The sequence below is a fragment of the Sarcophilus harrisii genome, chromosome 1, assembly GCF_902635505.1.
Source record: "Sarcophilus harrisii chromosome 1, mSarHar1.11, whole genome shotgun sequence".
NCBI classification, from domain to species: domain Eukaryota; kingdom Metazoa; phylum Chordata; class Mammalia; order Dasyuromorphia; family Dasyuridae; genus Sarcophilus; species Sarcophilus harrisii.
Window position 1 is genome coordinate 270,478,439 of NC_045426.1, and position 20,959 is coordinate 270,499,397.

A 20,959-nucleotide genomic window follows, 5' to 3' on the forward strand; every position below is an offset into this window, starting at 1 on the left:
GCTAAATAGGTGCGATTCTTCTAAACATATTTCCAAATTTATTATTCTGTACAAGAAAAATCAGATCAAAAAGGAAAAAAATGAGAAAAAAAACAAGCAAGCAAACAACAACAAAAAATGTGAAAATAATATGTTGCAATCCACATTCAGTCTCCATGGTTCCCTCTCTGGAATCAGATGGTTCTCTTCATCACAAGTCTATTGGGATTGGCCTGAATCACCTCATTGTTCAAAAGAGCTACATCCATCAGAGTTGATCATCATATCATCTTATTGTTGCTGTAAGCAATGCTTTGTTGGTTCTTTTCACTTCAGTTAACATCTGTTTCTTACAGAATTCCATTACATTCATATACCACAACTTATTCAGCCATTCCCCAATGATGAGCATCCACTCAGTTTCCAGTTCCTTGCCACTACAAAAATGGCTGCTATTAAAAACATTTTCCCTTTTTTGTGATCTCTTTGGGATAGAGACCCAGTAGAAACATTGCTAGATCAAAGGGTATGCACAGTTTGATAGCTTTTTGGACACTCTACCAAATTGTTCTCCAAAATAGTTGCTTTAGTTCATAACTCCATCAACAATCTATTAGTGTCCCAGTTTTCCCATATCCCTCCAACATTCATCATTATCTTTTCCTGTCATCTTAGCCAATCTGAGAGGTGTGTAGTGGTACTTCAGAGTTGCCTTAATTTGTCTAATCAATAGTGCTTTAGAGCATTCTTTCATATGACTAGAAATGGCTTTAATTTCTTCATCTGAAAATTATCTGTATATATCCTTTGATCATTTATCATTTGGAGAATGGTTTGTAGTCTTATAAAACTATATATTTTACAAATAAGTCCTTTATTAGAGTTCTTGGATGTAAAAATTTTTTCTCCAGTTTTCTGCTTCCCTTCTCATATTGGCTGCATTGGTTTTGTTTGTATAAACCCTTTTTAATTTAATATAACAAAAATTATTCATTTTTCATTTCATAATGTTCTCTAATTCTTCTTTGACATAAAATCCTCCTTCTCCACAGATTTGAGAAGTAGACTATCCCTTGTTCTCCTTATTTATTTATAGTATCACCCTTTATGTCTAAATCCTGAACGCATTTCAATTTTATCTTGGCACAGGATATTAGGTTCTGTCAATGCTTAGCTTCTGCCATACTATTTTCTAATTTTCCCGAAATTTTTGTCAAATAGTGAGTTCTTATCCCAGCAGCTGGGGTCTTTGGGTTTATAAAACACTAGATTATTGTAGTCATTGACTATTGTGTCTTGTGAGCCTAATCTATTCCACTGATTCACTGCTCTATTTCTTAGCCAATACAAAATGGTTTTGATGTCCTTTGCTTTATAGTATAGTTTTAGGTCTGGTACAATTATTGCCTGTTATTTCTGATCAGTACTGCAGCTATCAAAAATGAATATACAACCAAAAAAGAGGGAGAGAAACTTAGCTATACATTGAAAGGGCAAAAACCAGCAAAGCTGGAAGGGGAAGAACTTGACTTTGGGTGGGACCCTGCCATCAAGCCTTTAAGTGTAAGCTTATGAGCCTTTCCCAGAAGTCATGTCTATATTCAAATATATACATGTATATTGACATATAATTGACACTTCTCCAGTTCCTTATTATTATTTTGTTTATGCCAGGAAGATTCTACTACCTGACAACTGCACAGTGGGCAAGTGAGAGGGAGGAAAGGGAAGGAGGAGAAGAGAAATGAGAAAGGCATCAAGAAAAAAAAGAAAAACAAAGACCAACCTAGAGCAGTTAGAAGTTATTCGAGCTCAAAGCATAGACAATGTTTGTCCACTGAGATCTACTCAGAGCTGGTGAGGCAGGTGAACTGTCCCTTCTATCAAATTGTTTAATTTTTTATTTCCCATATTTAATTCTGCAGATGCTACCTAGCCAAGGTAAGACCCTCTATAGCTGCTTGGTAGAGAAGGAAGTCAATATAATGCCTAGCATTTGAAAATGGAAGAAAAACCAAATACTGACTTTGTACTCCATGACTCCCAGAATGTAGAAAAAGCATTTTCAGACCTTGATTCAGGTTTTTTAATTATACCCTTCTCCCAGGCATACTCTCTGTATTTGAAAATTACACCTTCTATGTGTAATTTTTGTGATATAGTGGGTAGAGTGGTGGTTTTGGATAATGAAAACATCAGTTCAAATCATTTTAATGATAATAATAATAATAACAATACTTACATAATAGCTAAAAATTATATAGCACTTAAAATCTGTCAGACCCTATACTAAGCACTTTACAATTATTTTGATCCCTACAACAACCCTGGAAAATAAGTGCATTTTTATAAATGAAGAAAGTTAGATAAATGGAGGTTATGTGTCTTGCCCAAGGTCATACAATTGGTAAGCAGCCAAAGCCATTTTTGAAACTTAGACTTCCTGACTGCAGGCCCAGATCGCTAACTACTATGATCATGGGCAAGTCATTTAATTTCTATAAATCTCAGTTTTCTCATATATAAAATAGGGATAATAATAACTACAGTACCTCAGAGGTTTCTTGTGGAGCTCAAATAAGATAATGTATTCAAAACATTTTACCAGCTTTAAGTTACTATATAAATGTTAGTTACTATTATTATTGTCCCCAAAGACTTTAAACTTTTCTTTTAACATATACAACTTAGCATATATATATATATATATATATATATATACATGTATAGCACAAATATATATATACATATCTATATGCCACAGAAAATCGGATTTTATGACATTAAAATATGAAGGGTTAGGATTGGATCTATGGAATACAGAACTCCTCAGTGAGGATTTCCTCGTTCTACCAGTGTTTATCTGTATCTTTTCTGCAATTTACAGTCTCAGAAATGGGTTAGGATCAGAAGTGTCAAACACAGACCACCAAGGAGTGTGGCCCAATAACATTAAAATGTAATTGGGAAATGTCAACAAAATAAATAAAAATACAATTTGTCATTGTTCAGTCATTTTCAGCCATATCCAACTTTTTGTGATTCTATGGGATGTTCTTGGCAAAGATTTGGAGTAGTTTCCAGTTCATTTTACAGATGAGGAAACTGAGGCAAACAGCTAAGAAGTGTCTGAGATTTGAATTCAGGAATTCAGAAATCTTCCTGACTCCTGGCTTGGTACTGTATCCATTTAGTGTATCACCTAGCTTTACACCACTCAGCACCAATATGACAGAACATAGATAATGCCTAATAGGTGATTTTTTTCCTCAATAGCATTTTATTTTTCCGAATACCTATAAAGATAGTTTTCAACATTAAATTTTGTGAAACTATATCTTTTGTCTCCCTCTTACTTCCCCCTTCCCCAAGACCACAAGCAATCAGATATAGGTTAAATATGTGTAATTCTTTTAAACGTATTTCTACAATATGTGATTTTCTAAGTCAATATGAGACCCACAGAGATGTACAGTGTAGTAGTCCTTCTTTCTCTTCCAGTTTGACACCATTGGCTTATTCTGAGAGTTTCAAAGAGTTGTCCAGAATCATACATCCAGAGGTGAGATAAACTCAGGTTTTCCTGACTTTTGAAGCTAGTTCTCTGTTCACCATCTATGCCAACCTGCCTTTCATTAAAACATGAACATTTGGGGCAGCTAGGTGGTGAAGTGACTAGAACACCAGCCCTGAAGCCAGGAGGACCTGAGTTCAAATATGACCTCAGACACTTAACACTTCCTAGCTGTGTGACCCTGGGCAAGTCACTTAACCCCAATTGACTCAGCAAAAAAAAAAAAAAAATTTACAAAAAGTTAGTTTTATAAAAGTGTTTTTTGTCATTTCCATCCTTTCCCTGGCTGATATTGCAGAATGCTCTGATCTTCCCTATCTTTTCCATTCATATTGTAACCTGGGTATCTGCTTACCTTTTCCCAAGTATAGCTCTAAATACCATATTAAAGAAATAATATACATACATATTATATATATAAATAATAATATTTTATCATATTAATGTAAATGCCACACTAAAATAATATATATGCATATTATGTATAATATTTTATCATATATATTATAGCCTTGGACTATTATAATAATTTGTAGTTACTACATGTAGTAACTATAGCATCTAGATTGAATGTAAATTCTAGAGACTTCAGAGTTGAAAAATATTGTAAAGATAGGGAAGGGCAGGGGAAGAGAATAAACATTAATGTAATACTTACTATATGCCAGACATTATGCTAAGCACTTTACAAATGCTAAGCACTTTATATTTGACCCTCACAACAACCCCACAAGTTGGTGCTATTATTATCTCCATTATATACTTGAGGAAACTGAGGTAAATAGAGGTTAAATTAACTTGTTCATCATCGCACAGAGCTAATAAGTCTCTAAGGCTAGCTCTAAACTCAGGTCTTACAGAAGGAAGGTTAATTAACAGATCTGCAAATTGCCAATTTATTTTCTCCCTATTCCCTATTGATTTTCAGTCACATTCGACTCTTTCTGATCACATTTGGGGTTTTCTTGGCAAAGATATTGGAATGATTTGCATTTTCTTCTCCAACTCATTTTATAGATGAGGAGGGTTAAGTGACTTGCATAGGGTCACACAGCTAGTTAGTGTCAGAGGCTAAATATGAACTTGAGAAGATGAATCTTTCTGACTGCAGCCTTGGTATCCTATCCATTGCACTCCTTAGCTTCCTATTTATTTAGGCAGCATCAACACATTCCTTTGGGCTTACTGATCCTTTGGCATAGTTATAGATTAATTCCTGAGTATTCATGATAGAATATATTGAGACCAGAGTATGGATCCTATGGAGAACCTAATGTGGAAGGAGAGTTTTTAGACTCCTGGTCAGAATGATTGATTTAGTACAGAGCCTAAGTATGTTAGAGGAAGAAAACATGGCAAGATATTGAGCTGGAGTGTGGGTTGTTTGCATTTCAAGGGTGTGTTTGGGTGTGGATCCCCAGTGAGTTGAGTTTACTTGTAATGATTTAGGGAGCAGAGAGAAAAGCATAAATTTAGGTGGTCCCTGCCTGCGGTGGAACTAGCCAGCAAAATTGTATGCATATTGAAGTCCTAGTCTCTCTTTCAGAAAAGATTCCAATTTTTGAGAAGCAAAATTATAAACAATCAATTTGAATGGTACAATTCTGAGTCCTCCAGGAGTTTTTTCATAGAAAAAGTGTATATCTCCAGAGGTTCAAGCAGATCAGGAATTTGGAGTGTGTTTAAAAACAATGAGCATTGAAAAGAAGGTCTGAAACACCAGAAAATCTTTAGTTGTTCACTATTTTCTCTGGGATAAAATTCATACTCCTTAACAAAACATTTAAAGTTCATAATCTGTATGTGATGATCAAATATGATGAATTTGCCTCTTTTCAACAATGAGGTGATTTAGGCTAATTCTAATAGGCTTATGATGGAGAAAACTATCTGCATCTAGCAAGAGGATGGATATAGGGGACTGAATGTGGATCATAACGTAGTATTTTGTTGTTGTTGTTTGCTTGTTTGTTTGTTTTTCTCATTTTTATTCCTTTTTTGATTTGATTTTTCTTGCTTAGCATGATAAATGTGGAAATATGTTTAGAAGTACTGCATATGTTTAACCTATATTGAATTACTTGTTGTTTAGGGGAATAGTATGTGGGAAATAAAGGGAGAAAAAATTGGAACACGAGGTTTTGCAAATGTTGAAAACTATTTTTGCATCTATTTTGAAAATAAAAGGCTATTATAAATAAATGAGTAAAAAAAAAGCAAAAGTAAATAAATAAATAAACAAATAAACAAACAAATAAATAAAGTCCATAATCTGGTTCCAGCCTACCTTTTCCATCTCATTTTACATAGTTTCTCTTTATACTAGTTGAATTACTACCTATTTTCTGAATTCAACTGAGCATTTTTTGCTTCTTAGATTTAGTTTATCTCACAGGCCGAGAATGCAATTACTTCTCATTCTCACCTTTCAATTTCTTCTCTTGTTCAGAATTCACTTAGTGCTATTTCTTCTATATGAATTTCTCCAATTATCCTAGACAAAAATGTTTTCTCCATCATCAATTATTGTGTGAACATGTTGTCTTTGTTCCTAAAACTCTTTATGTTTTATTGTAATTATTTATGTACATGTCATCATCCTCCCAGTAGAACATAAGGTCTATAAAGGTAGGAACTATTTTAGGGATGTTCTGGAATCTGCTCCAGTTTCTTAGAGCAGATTGTTAAATTTTTAGTAGAAGCCTTTCCATTTCAGAAATTGACAAATACTTCATATCAGGACTTGATTTATTTTTTATTGACTTAAGAAAATAATGGTGAAATGGTAATAAATGCACTTTAAACTTAAAAGTGTGCTATGTACACATTTTCCCCCCAGCATACCTTTGGGATATTTAACTTTTTTCTTTTTTTGTTTTTGTAGTCCCAGCACTGAACATAGTACCTAACACAGTATTACAGGTGCTTGATAAATGTTTATTTGGTTGAACTGAAAGAAGGAAGGTAAAGAGAAAATGAAAGGGGAAAAAAGATGGAGGAAGTTGAGATGGAAAGAAGGGAATAGGAAAGAAGGATAGATAAATATTGCTGGGGGGATACTAGACATATGAATCTGCACAAGGTACAGACAAGGTATCAACAAATGTAGAGATCTGAGCAAGTGACACCATATAAATGTAAGAATGACTAGCAGAATTTTATTTTCTTTCTCATTTTTTCCCTTTGTGATTTAATTTTTCTTGTACAGTAAGATAATTGTATAAATATTTTACCATATTTAATATATATTGGATTACTTGCTATCTAGGGGAGGGGATGGGGAAAGGGGAAATTATTGGAACACAAGGTATTGCAAGGGTTAATGTTGAAAAATCATCCATACATATCTTTTGAAAATTAAAAAATCTTTAATAAAATAAGTAAATAATTGGAGAAACTACAAGGCCTTATAGGTAGGATATGATAGCGTAATAAAAACGATGCTATAAATTTTTTTTTTAAAAAGAATGACTAGTAGAGATGGCTGAATGGTAGACATCCAGAGTGACTACAGGCATTCCTAGAGCCTCCAGGCTGAAGACATTATTTGAGTGATTCTTCTGTATTTCTCATCTCTACCTTTGGTTTTCCCTATTCTCAATTATCAGGCCCCTGATCCAACATTTCCATGATGACTGCATTCTGTCCTCTGGATTTTTCTGGGTTTGCATTCTTGGTCTTTTGTCCTAATTAAGCATTCTTTTCCTTTCCAAGTCCCAGGTTCCTCACAAACCAGCTCTCCCTTGTTACACTACTCCCCCCCAAAAAAGATCCTGCCATTTTTTTTCATCAGCCAGAACCTTCTGAGTCTTCTCTGTCCTTACCAGTTTGAAACACAAGCTATCATGAGCTGGATGTGGGCTCACTCACCTTCTGAACATCAGCCTGGAAGCCTCTAAGTTGGTTGCACTTGATCATTTGATGTAGCAAGACTTGGGCTACTGTGGCTTCTAGCTCCTCCAGATCACCATAGAAACAAACAAGTAGCCCCAATCTGGGTAAGGAAATGAGAGTGGGTTGGTCAATAATCCAAAAGAATCAGAGTGACATAGAAAACAGGGTGCAGTTCATCATGTTTAATAACTCAATTACATCCAATGGAGCAGTAATGAACTGAACCAGCTATGCCCAGCAAAAGAACTCTGGGAGATGACTAAAAACCATTACATTGAATTCCCAATCCCTATATTTTTGCCCACCTGCATTTTTGATTTCCTTCACAGGCTAATTGTACAATATTTCAGAGTCTGATTCTTTTTGTACAGCAAAATAACAGTTTGGTCATGTATACTTATTGTGTATCTAATTTATATTTTAATGTATTTAACATCTACTGGTCATCCTGCCATCTGGGGGAGGGGGTGGGGGTGGGGTAAGAGGTGAAAAATTGGAACAAGAGGTTTGGCAATTGTCAATGCTGTAAAGTTACCCATACATATAACCTGTAAATAAAAGGCTATTAAATAAATAAATTAATTAATTAACTAAAAAATAACTCAATTACAGTATAACTCTCTATTATCCATGAGAGAGTTATCCATTTTGTAGATTATGTGGGCAAAATTTTATTAGGGGGTCAATCGCATCTGTCAGCTACCGTTTTTTCTTTCCATCTTCAGTAAATATGTATTCAGGAAGTGTCAAGTAGAATAAACAAACCAAATTGGGTACTCTCAAAGATTAATTTGTGGGGGGAAAGAAAAATCTCACACACCACAAAATGAAAACTATAGTTCAACTATAGGCAAAATGACCTGGAGATCATATCTGGTCTCCTTGCCATGGTCCTACTATATGAACATCTCCAGCTCATCAGAAACTTAGATTCCACCCCCTCTAATTGGTGTGGTTTTTCCTTATTTATCTGTGAACTAGATCTCCAAATTACTTCCTAAAGTCTCTTCACCATCCTTCCTACCCACAAGCACTTCCTACTTTCCATTAAAGCTTAATAAATGCTTTATCCAGTCATCCTGATCTATATCTGGCCACTGGACCCAGAAGACTCTGGAGCAAAAAGTGAGGCCGGTGGCCTTGCACAGCCCTCCCTCCCTTAAATCCAATTCACTTGCATGTCTGGTATTACCTCCCTGATGTCTTGATTCTCTTTGAGAAAGAAGGACAAATGAGACAAATGCAATAAATGCAATAAATACACTTATACACCTATCAATCAATCAATCTATCTATCATCTATCTATCTATCTATCTATCTGCTATTTTAGGGGATTTCTATGCCATTGCTTCTCTTACTTAACATAAGTGAGTTTTTAAGCAACAGAATCTAAACTCCAGAGAAGATATAAAAGAATAAAGAGGAGCCAGGCCTTGCCCTTAAGGCAATTCTCCTGAGTGCAATGAAGGGGGATGTTCTTTCTAGTTCCAAGGCTAAACAGAGGAATTCAGTTTCAGGGACTTGCCAAAAGCCATTTCTTAGATTACTGATATAGTGAAAGCTGTTGTTATCATTTGTGAGTTCCTGGCTCCAAGAATAGCAATCAACAAGTCTTGTTAGGCTGGCCACCCAGATGGCCAGATGATGCTGTGCTCAATAGTGATCTCTGATTACTCATAGCTTCTGACTCCCCTGACATGAAATGAATTCAATAGTGAGATGCTGAAAAAATTTTCCTTCTGGAAGAAACTTTAATGATCAGCTAGTCTAGAAGTTCTTTACCTGTATGAACTTTTTTAAAAAAACTATTTTTATTACTAAATTTCAACATAATTATTTTCTTTTATAATCCAACATATATATGTTAATAGTATTTTATTTTTTCCAAATATATGCAAAGATAATTTTCAATATTCATCTTTTGTGTCCCAAATTTTTCTCTCTCCTCCCCTTTTTTCCCTCACCAAGGCAGCAAGCAATCCAATAAAGGTTAAATATATGTAATTCTTCTAAACATTTCCATATTTGTCATACTGTACAAAAATATCAGATCAAAAAGGAAAAAAAAAACACAAAAAAGGGGGGAAAAAACCAACAAAAGGCAAAAATACTATATTTTGATACACATTCAGTCTCCATATCTCTCTGGATGTGGATGGCACTTTTCCTCACAAATCTTAATTGATTAAAGTAATTTCCAATGTATTCCTTCCCCTCCCAGGCTCAACAAGCCTTTCATTATAACAAAAAAAAAAAAAAAAACAAAAAAAAAAAAAAGAGGGGGGGGGAGAAATGTAGCTAAACAAAATCAAACATCAATTGTGTCTGATAATATAAAACACATTCTATCTAGTTAATCTCCAACTCCTGGAAAAAAGTAGAGGGAAGTATATTTTCTTTATTTTTCCAGGGCCAACCTTGATTATGACAATATATAAATATTTAGATGTTTTTGCTTGTTCTTGCTGTTTCTCATACATCTTTCCTTTAGCAGGTTGCATCTGCTGTATGTTACTTTCAAAAAGCAATATTTAAGAACGAGGAGGGGGGGGAAATGAACTATCCTACATCAGCACAATAATCTGTGGGTCAATTAAAAGAAAAAAATTACAATTATTCCCCCCACTTTATTTTAGCTAGGGGAAAAAAAGACCCTTATTTACAAAGAAAATGCTGTCCTCTGTGATAAGGTCCTGAATGGTGGGTGTGTTGGACAGAGAGAAACTAAAGGACTGAAATCAGTTTTGTCCCATGATCTCACCCTCTGGAGGTAACCAGTCAGAAATCCAACTTATGTCAAGTCCCTGAGACTAAATTCTCCTTGTATATTTACTTTTTGCCCATCCACTGCCATAACCTTCCTTTGGGTCACTCCCTCACCGCTCTCTGCCTGTAGGAATCTCTCCTTATGCTCCCCCATGCCTCGAGGTATCTCCTAACCCTACCATTGTGGTGTCTCTCCAGACCCTGCTTCTCCTCCAAAGAGTTAGCTAAGTCTGCCAGCTAAGGACATACCCTAACCCCATGGTTTCACCTTTCTCCTGGTGAATGGCAAGTTGTATTATTTCTATTATTAATTTCTTTTATTATTTATTAATTATTAAATATTATTTTTCTATCATTGTTAATGGATAGTTATTAAATTTCTGTTATTTATTGTTTCTATTATTAATTATTAAATTATTATTTTTCTATGATTAATTATCATTATTATTTCTATTCTTAATTATTTCCTATTCTTAATTATTCAAATACCTTTCTCTGCTCTCCCACTCTATTTCATACTTACCATCCCCAATGTCTATTGTATTCCATCATTTTGTCTGTAACCCATTCCCCAAAATAAATCTACCTTGTGCAAAATGAATGGCTATTGTGAATTCTTCACCCCAACTAGACTATCTGTGAGGAGTTCAGAGAGCTAGAAATCTTTGGGTTTTTACCTGTGAATGGTGGAGATGTTCCTCATGTCAAAGCTGGAAGAGTTGATCCTCTCCAGGAAAGCGTGGGCCAGCTTTGGTGTGATGTCATACACGGTATCCAGCTGCTTTGTGGCATTGTCATAGCTGATGAACAGCCCAATCTGATGGACAGAGATCCCAGAGGAGGCCAGAAGTCCCCAAATGTTATGATAACAACATCATTAATAATAACTACTGATATTTATATACTGCTTATTTCTCGCTCACAAAATCCTTTACCTGCAGTATCTCTTTAGACCATAACAACATCCCCAAAAAGTGAATATGAACAAGAATTATCATTCCCATTTTTTGGATAAGGAAACTGAGGTTTGGGTGAATTAAATGACTCGGTCACAATCATATGTCAAGTAAACACTGAAAGCAGGATGACCCCATCATACTCTTTCTCCTCCACTCTGACTTTCTGGGCTTTCTTTAAGTCCCAACTAAAAATCCAACTTTCTGGAAGCCTTTCAGAGGCTTCTTAATTCCAGTGTCTTATCTCTGATAATTACTTCCTATTTGTCCTGTACATAACTAGCTTTGTGTATATTTGTTTGCACAGCTGTCTCCCCTATTAAATTGTAAGTTCTTGGAAAGCAGGGACTATGTTTTGCCTCTTTGTATTCTCAACTTTTAGCACAATGTCTGGCACATTGTTTCTGCTTAATAAATATTGATTGATTAATTGCTGTTTCTATAATCTCATAATACCTCTCGGACTTAGCTATTTAGTGTGACCTTGATCAAGACATTAACAATCTTCCTTATCTGTAAAACAAAGCAAAGTTGACTCTGCGATCCTTTTCCTTTTCAATCTACTAATGATAGAGAACTGAGGGGTTTAGAGCACTCCTCACTCTAATCAAAATGGATTTGAGAACATGAATGGAATCTTACACTTACCTCAACAGGACTAATTTTTGTAATTTCTTCAAATGGGAGGTGAACCATGTATCTTCCCAAAATCCAAAGGTTTTCTGCACTAACCCATGATATAGAGTCATCTGGCCAGTAAAAGAAAACGTTAGAATAGTCACAGGGCTTTGGAATATTCACAGGCATCTTTTTTTGTTCAACAGTTTATTCAATTAAAATTTACTAAGAATCTACTAGATGCATTCAGCAGGGTATAGTGAGTCACAGTTAAAAGAGCTTTGTCCAGGAACCGGAAATTTAGTGGATGCCCATCAATTGGAGAATGGCTGAAAAAGTTATGGTATGTGAAAAGGTATGGTATGGTACGTGAAAAAGGTATGATATGGCAATGGAATATTATTTTTCTAGAAAAAAGATGAACAGGCTGATTTCAGAAAATCTTAGAAAGATTTAACATGAACTGATACAGAATAAAGTGAGCAGAACCAATAGAACCCTGTACATAGTAACAACAAGATTGTCATGTTCAGCTGTGATAGGCTTGATTCTTTTCAACAATGAGGTGAATTACAAAGTATCTACAATAAGCTGGGATAGAAAGAGCCATCCACATTTAGAGATAAAACAATGAAGAACTAATATAGATCAAAGCATAATATTTTCATCTTTGTTGTTGCTGTTGTTATTTGTTTGCTTGGTTTTTTTTCTTTTGATCTGATTTTTTTTTTTTTTTGCACATATTTAACTTATATCAGATTTCTTGCTTTCTTGGGAGAGGGGAAGGAAGAAAAGAAAAAGAAAAATTTGGAATATAAGGTTTTACAAAAGTGAATGTTGAAAACTAACTTTGCATGTATTTGGAAAAATCAAATATTATTAAAATTTTAAAAGTAAATAAAAGGGTATTGATCTTGGAGTAAGAAGAGTTCAAGTCTCAGTTTTGTTAATTATCTATGCAGCTATTTGTCTCTTTTATTTGGGCCTCAGTTTTTTGTCTCTAAAATAAGAAGATTACATGATATATTTTTGAAGGTCCCTTCTAGGTATAGCTAGGTGGTGTAGTAGATAGAGTGCTGGGCCTAAAGCTAGGAAAACTCATCTTCTTGAGTTCAAATCTGGTCTTAGATACTTATTAGCTGTGTGACCATGGAAAATTCTATTTGTTCTAGTTTCCTCATCTGTAAAATGAGCTTAAGAAAGAAATGGCAAAACACTTCAGTATCTTTGCTAAGAAAATCCCAAAAGGGGTCGTGAAGAACCAGCCATAGTTGAAAATGACTGATCAATAACAACAAAACTTAGGTTAAATGTTCTAGGAAAGCATTCCAATAAATAAAATTAATTCTAGATTTTCAACACTTGAGGTAATTTCAATTCTTGCATTCTAATCCTTTTTAGTTGTTTGAGCCACACTCATTTGCAATGGAACATCTGAAATTCATTCATCAAACAAGGCAATTGGACTATATGAGATTAAGATACTTTACACTTTATGATTTCTTAAAAGAAAGGTAATATACCAGCACATGGATATTTTTGTACCAGCATGGTCTCTTCTCAGTTAAGAATATCTGGAAACTTGGTAATGGTAATGCAAGATGTCTCAATCACATTGAATACTCTTATGAAATTCTTGGGGCAAACATTCTTGAATCCAACCCTTTTAGTAAGGAAGAAATTAACTGATCATATCAGAGAGATATTCATCTGCTTAGAACTCTAGAGTTCACCAAGAAAATGGTTTCTTCTGGTCCATTGAGGTACTAAATTGTAATTGAGTAGCCTGAAATTCAGGCCAGTAGATTCCTTCATGATCTCAGAATCTATCTTGCTGCCTATGTGTGCAAAGCAAACTGCTTATTAATTGGAATTAACATCATCACTAGGTTGTCTTCATAGAAACAGGTTTTGTGACTCTGTAAGGTATCTCCACTTATCTCAGAGATGTTATAATAAAAATAATAGTGATACATCTATATATTTATATTTTGCTTTACAATGACATTTCCTCATTTTATTATTGCAATGATTCTTTAAGATAGGCAGTGCAACAATTAATATCCCCTTCTTACAGAGGAAGGAACTGAGACTTATAAAGAAAAAATGAAATTTTTCCATTGTTACACAGCTTGTAGATATCAGAACCCGGACTCAAATGTCCAAAGTAAATTATTTTAAATTAACTTTGGTTAAGAATAAAATATGCTCCCTGAAGAATGTTTAAGAGGAAGGTGTCAAGATCTCTTGAAATCAAAGGCAATTAAATGTCATGATTCCAAGAAGTTTTGGAATTGCTGGTTTAGACAGAAAATGAATTGTTAGCATTTCTGAGAAAAGTTGTTCACATCCACCTTCTTTAAAGCAGTTCAGGTTAACCGAAGGATTTAATTAATTTAAAAATGATACATTAACTATGACATTTCCCCCTCTAGCAGACACCCACATCTTCTGAATGTACTTATTAATTATCGAGAATTTTGCTCCCTAAATCACTAGTTGAAAGGGTCCCATTATTTCTGATTTATAGTGGAAGGTACAAAAAACCTTGGGTGTAATGGATGTTCTTGACTTTGGATAGCTGATGCAAACAAGAAGCTAAGCAAGTAATTTTCCCCTCTCTCTTCCACAGAGGGGATAAGCTGCTATTTAGAAAGCTTTCCCTCTTTCTAGCATAAAGAAATGTGCTAGACTCCATGGCAATATTCTGTAGACTTTAAGTCTCACCAGTTGAGTTGACAGATTTCTGTAAAATCTGAGTCATCCAGGAGTAGAGTGCTCTTTGTGAATGGGCAGAGGTCTTGTCATAGAGATCTTTAAACACTGAGGACCTAAATAACAGAAATAAATGTCAATTAGAGAAAGAAAAAGATGGTGATTCATTTCCCACTCTGATTAGAAAGGAGAGTGGATATTGAAGATCCTCCTTTTAAACACTGTGCTTAGGGCAACCACCTCAATATTTTCCATCTCCCTATAGTACTACATCATGACCTCCATGCTGAGTATTCTCTCCTTTTTTATGTCATCCCCCATTTGATTGTAAGCTATGTGTTTTTAACAATAATAATTAATAATTATTATTATTTGATATAACATTTAACAATAAATGTATAAATAATATATGATATATAAAATAATAAGATAATTTTATATAATATTTAATAATAATAAGTTTTAAATAAGTACATCAGTTTATTGAATATAAAATATGAAGGGATCTTAGAGATATTGTACTGTCAAGGAAACTGAGATTCAGAGGGAAATTGACTTGTCCAAAATTGTATGATGTCTTAATGGGAAAAAAAAGAGCAGGTATGCAAACAGATATAGGAAACTTAGAAGGGTAGTGAATATAAAAGTAGGCTTCAACAGAAAGAATTCATTTTTCTCCTCCAAGAGAAATACTTTAAACTGATCAGTTATTTATTCCTCCAGTGTAAATGAGTTTCAGATCCTTTACTGAAATTAGGCTTTGAGTAGAGGAATGTATTTATGTAGATACTGACCACCTAAGGGAAATCAGGAAGGGCAATCTTCCAGAAAAGGAAAAAGGAACAGAATAGCATAGTTCTGGAAGAGTCAATGTAGAAAAAATCTATAATAAGACAGAAGAGCTGGTTTCAAATCCAAGTTCCATCATTTACTACCTATACGACTACAGACAAATCATGGCCTCATTCTGGACCTCAGTTTTACTCACTTGTAAAATGGGATAGGGACCTGACATGATTGGACAACATGATCTTTAAGATCCAGGAGAGCTATAAAGTTCCATGAGTTCTAGATTAATTATATCTATTTTGTAATTTTGTCTAGAACTTGTTCCTGAGCCCTTATTCTGGGTAGGACACCATGGTAGAAACAAGTTCTCCTCTATTTCTCTGCATCACAAAAAAAAAAAAAAATTCTAAGTGCAATAAAACTTCATCTATTCAGCTATCCTAGGCTGGAATTCAAGATAATTTAGGTTTGAATTTGTTAAGGAAATAGTGACAAGATTATATTTCTCTCACAGGCCTCTATTTAAAGAAAGCCCAAAGCAGCTGGAACCTGTTAGGAATGACAGGGCCCTAGTAACAGGGCTGTTTGGAAGCCTTTCCCATCACTGATATACTCCCGGAAGCAGCAATTATATGAGGCAGGTAAGATGGCAGGATTCACCTATCATAAACTATTGGGTGTACCTACAAAAATAAACTGATTTTCTGTACTTTTACAAAGCCTTTGCATTCTAAGGATCAATTGTTTGAACTTTGTTAAGTCATTATATGACTTCCCTTCTTCCTTAATTGTAAGCTTCCAAAGGCAAGAACTATGGATAGAGAGCCAGGAAGATTCTTCCTTGCAAGTTCAAATAAAGTCTGAGACACTTAACAGTTGTGGGGCCTGGGCAAATCACTTAATCCTGTTTGCCTCAGTTTCCTCATCTGTCAAATGAGCTGGAGAAAGAAATGGAAAGCCATTCCAAGATATTTGCCAAGAAAATCCCAAATCGTGTCATAAGGAGCTGGACATGACTGAAAAGCAACAACACCTTAGATGCCATTATTCTTAGTGAAGACAAAGCTTTGTACATAATGGGTGCTTAACAAGTGCATGAAGGTATTACCTCCTCTGTTATAACCGTGGTAATGAGACTAGAATCATATTATGTTCATTCTCAGTCCCATAGGTTTGAACACTCAGTCCCATTCAAGTCTCTGATAATTGAGAACTGATAATAGATCATGAATCATCACAACCATGAAAATAACTCCAAAGATATAACCTACTCATGATGTTAGTAGCATAAGGTCTAAGTATGGACAGGAACTTTCCATTAAATCCATACTGTGTTTCAGCTTAAAAATTTTACTGAAATCTCTTGCAAATTCAGTGCCCTTTCCAATCCTAATTCAACCTCCTTCAAAATTCACTTCCTACCTAGGCTATGTTCCCCACTATGAAACTCATTTCTTTCTCACCAGAGTCTTGGACTTTGCCTCTGTCATGCTGGGCACTGACAAATGTGCTTTCACTTTACAGCTAGCCCTTCCACATTACAGCTTTGTGATTTCTATATACCTAAGGTTGGTATAAGAAATTAAATGGGAATTTTGGGGGAGTTTTATGGAAGCCACAGATGACATATTAAAGCTACCAAATGACACAGAAAAGGCTTAGAAATTCAGAAATGTATGAAATATATGGATAATATTGTATAATATCAACCCAAGTTTTACTCCAAATACCCATAAAACAAAAAGAAAATCTTCAGAGTTCTTTAATACGAAGACAAGGCAAAAAATTGTATATGGATTTTCCAGGTGGGGGAAGCTGCTATACCATATGCCTTCACCCCTCAATGTGGAAGAGATAACTGTACTTTTTGAGATACCAGGTCACTTTTCAGCCATTTCCAAATTGCTACTCTGCTCCACCCCCTACTTTTGAAGTGTCCTTTTTTCTATTATCATCCTCCATTATAACACAAGCTCCTTGAGAAAAAGTGTCTTCTTTGCTTGTAGATGTGTATCTTTAGCATTTAGCACTGTGGCGGTAAATAAATAGTTAAGTGCTTAATAGATGCTTTATCTTTTTTTTATTCCCAAGACCATCAGCTGAAAGAAACTACAAGACACTCACAAATTCTTAAAAGAGTCTTCCTGAAGGTTCCTGGGAAGGTTCCCAATGATCTCTGGCTGGAGAAAGTTCCCAGGGGAAACCCTTAGCACTCGGCCTAATATATCCACACATTCAATGGAACTCATAACCAGGAAGCATTTCTCTAGGGTGATGAGGAACAGAGTTCGGTTCACCCCTGGTGTCTGCAAGGCAAGGTTCTGGATTCCCTCCAGATCAATCACTATGTCGTCCAGCTCCTGCAGAAAACAAGAGAGAGAGGAGTGGCCTATTGGCTTTTGGTGTGTTTTCTTCAGTTGGATCAGAACCTTTGGGGAAACAATACTTTGTGGGATGAAAATCAATGCAGCTTGACTTAGAGATATCTCAGCTCTACCAGCATCTATTTTTTTGAGAGAATAAACATTTAATAAGTGTCTACTATAAACCTGACACTGTACTAGGCATTTTACAAAAATTATATAATAATAGCTAACATTTATTTAGTACTTACTCTGTGCTAAGCACTATGCTAAGCCCTTTACAATTACTAGCTCATTTAAGTTTTTAAAAAATTTTTATTAAAGCTTTTTATTTTCAAATTATTCATAGATAATTTTTCAACATTGACCCTTGCAAAACCTTGTGTTCCAAATTTCCCCCTTCCTCCTCTTACCCTCTCCCCTAGATGGCAAGTAATCTAATATATGTTAAATATATTAAAATATATGTTAAATCCCAAGATAACTATATAAATATATATACATATATTGTATTTAACATATACATTAACATATTTAACATGGTCTACCTGCCATCTAGGGGAGGGGGTAGAGGGAAGGAGGGGAAAAAAAGTTGGAACAGAAGTTTTTGCAAGGATCAATGCTGAAAAATTACCCATGCATATATTTTGTATAAAAAGCTATTATAATAAAAAAAAGAAAAAAAATTGTTAAATTCAATACATATTTATACAATTATCTTACCAGCATCTATTCTTAAGAATAACACAAGAGGCTCATTTGAAGTCCTTCAGAACCTGGATCTATTTAGCCTTGGACTTGTTTGCTTCTTGTCTTCCACATTAGATTTTGAGTTCTTCCAGGGCAAGGGATGGTCTTTTGTCTCTTTTCACATGCCCATCACTTAGCACAGTGCTTGGCACATAGAAGGCATTTAATAAGTGTTGGTTAACTGATTGAACTAAATAAAACTGGTTTGCTAGTTCCTGACACAACAAACCATTTCCTATGTCCATGCATTTGAATTAACCATCTTCCAAGCCTGGAATGCACTCCATCTTCACCTCTGCCCCGTGGAATACTTGGCTTCCTTCAAAACTCAGCTCAAATGTCAGGTTTCAAAGGAAACCTTTCCTGACAGCTCCAGCTAAGGCTTTCTTTTTATAGACACATGTGTGCAACTAAATGTTTAATAACCAACTCTCCCTATACAACATAACATTTTCATCATCATTTTCTGAAATCTAGTCAGTCAATCAAAAAATAAATCAAGCCCTTGTTTGTAGTTTGCTGATTTTTGAGGTTTAAATATTTACAATAAAATTTAACAGTGGGCTCTCCAGCCCTGAGTATAAGGCAGCTGCAGTACACATGGATATATGTGACACAAGAGTTACCTCAGGGAGTCAGTGTGAGGAAATAAGTAAAGCTTTGCCCTATCCCTTCTAGCAGCTTCTTTAATAGAGAGAATGGGGAACTCAGAACATTTTAAAGGGAGAGAAAACTCCTGCTCTCACTCTATTCTTCCTCTATTTGGAGCATGTAGTTTGAGACTTAAACAGATCTTTATCACAGAGGCCAGGGAGAACCCATTTTCCATTGGTTGGCCATTGTTCATCAGTAGCACTATTTCTCCTCCTTGAGGGAATTTTTTTCTTTTTGTCTTTGTACCTCTAGCACCTAGGACAGTGCCTGGTATTTAGCACAGAATTAAATGCTTGTTGATTGATGATTAAGGTTTGAGAAATTGATTCTACTGATTCCATTTTGTTATTGATTCTATTCTGTACCACTGCTGCCATTTTGTTTAACTGCCTAAGTTCTGTTTCTTTGTCTTTGAGGTAAATTCAGAAGCTTATATAGATTCAGAGGTTCAGTTTTCCTTCTCTGAGTGAAGTTTAAAAGTTCAGTTGCACTATAAATCACTTTAATTAAAAGGAAATTTGTTATTTCTATAATACCATATGTTCTTATGTCACCAGAGGAATTCTGTTATCTATATACCATTAGTTATTCTTGCAGATGGACTCTTTTAATCAGCATTTTCTAGTGACAAGATGAAGGGCAGGATTGTTGTTAGGATCACATTCCTGATTTCCAGTCACTCATATTGTTTTACCCTTCTATGATGTCACTGGCTTTATAAGCAATCATATTGTTTTCCTAATCATATTGTTATTTATGATGATGTCTTCTAGTTTTTGGATATACCTCCTTTTTCCCTACAAAAATGATGTCAGTCTTTATTCAGGATCTTAACCAACTGAGGAGGCTGAGACCCTATTTATTGGCAAATTCATACTTTGCTAATAAATTGATCTTGCTTGGAATTTTGTAATTTGTAATTTATTTCTTTGGCAACAGAGTGTTACTTATAGACCATGATAACAGTATTCAAGAATTTTTGAGTAAATATATTTTGAAGGACCAATGTATAAAAATATTTTTAGCAGTTCTTTTTGTGATGGCAAGGAAGTGAAAACTGAGTCAGTTGGGGAATGGATTAATAAGTTATGCTGCAATGAAATAGTATTGTTCTATAGGAAATGATAAGCAAGCTGATTTCAGAAAATCCTGGAAAGACTTACACGAACTAATGCTGAGTGAAGTGAACAGAACCAAGAAAATGCTGTACACAATAGCAACATTGTGTGATGATCACTTATGATGGAATTAGCTCTTCTTAGCAATATAGTGATTCCCAACGATTCCAAAAAATTTGTGATGGAAAATGCTATCCACATCCGGAGAAAGAACTATGAAGACTGCAAAATGAAGTATACTATCTTCACTAATTTGGTTTTTTTTCTTTCTGAAGTTTTTCTCTTTTGTTCTGATTTTTCTTTCACAACATGACTAACATAGAAATATGTTTAAAATGATTATACATATATAATCTCTGTTAGATTGCTTGCTGTCTTGGGAAAGAGGAGGGGAGGGAGAGGGGAAAGGGGAAAAATTAGGAGTTCAAAATCTTATAAGATGAATATTTAAAACCATCTTTACATGCAATTGGGAAAGAAATACTATTAAGTAGGAGAAAAGAAAATATGGTTTGAACTTTAGAACATCTTATATTGTCTTCCCATTAGCCAGTTCTGAAGTCAACTAATTTTGCCTTGTGTGGAACTTTTATTTTGCCTTTTGTTTATCTGATAAGAATAAGTGAATTATTATTAAGCATTAGTCTTACACAATCATTACCACAATGTATTTAGAGAAAAACTGAATCATTTTCAGCTAACTAATTTCTGGAGTTATCTGTGATGAATGAAGATGATCTTCATTACAGAATAGTCAGGCACATCTTAAAGATGCTTTTCAA

The 20,959-nt window shown here is 34.7% G+C and overlaps 1 protein-coding gene across 2 annotated transcripts in view; it reads right to left on the minus strand.

The window, feature by feature from the left end:
• The window catches only part of OTOA (otoancorin), a 90,673-nt gene that overhangs the window by 57,438 nt on the left and 12,276 nt on the right, over positions 1–20,959 (minus strand). For both annotated transcript variants that reach the window (XM_031941922.1, XM_031941919.1), the window contains exons 9-13: positions 17,417–17,652; positions 14,516–14,619; positions 11,819–11,919; positions 10,892–11,031; positions 7,424–7,547 (exon numbers count right to left, since the gene is read on the minus strand). In XM_031941922.1, coding sequence (XP_031797782.1) covers positions 7,424–7,547; positions 10,892–11,031; positions 11,819–11,919; positions 14,516–14,619; positions 17,417–17,652 — 705 coding nt within the window. The remainder of the gene's footprint in view (positions 1–7,423; positions 7,548–10,891; positions 11,032–11,818; positions 11,920–14,515; positions 14,620–17,416; positions 17,653–20,959) is intronic.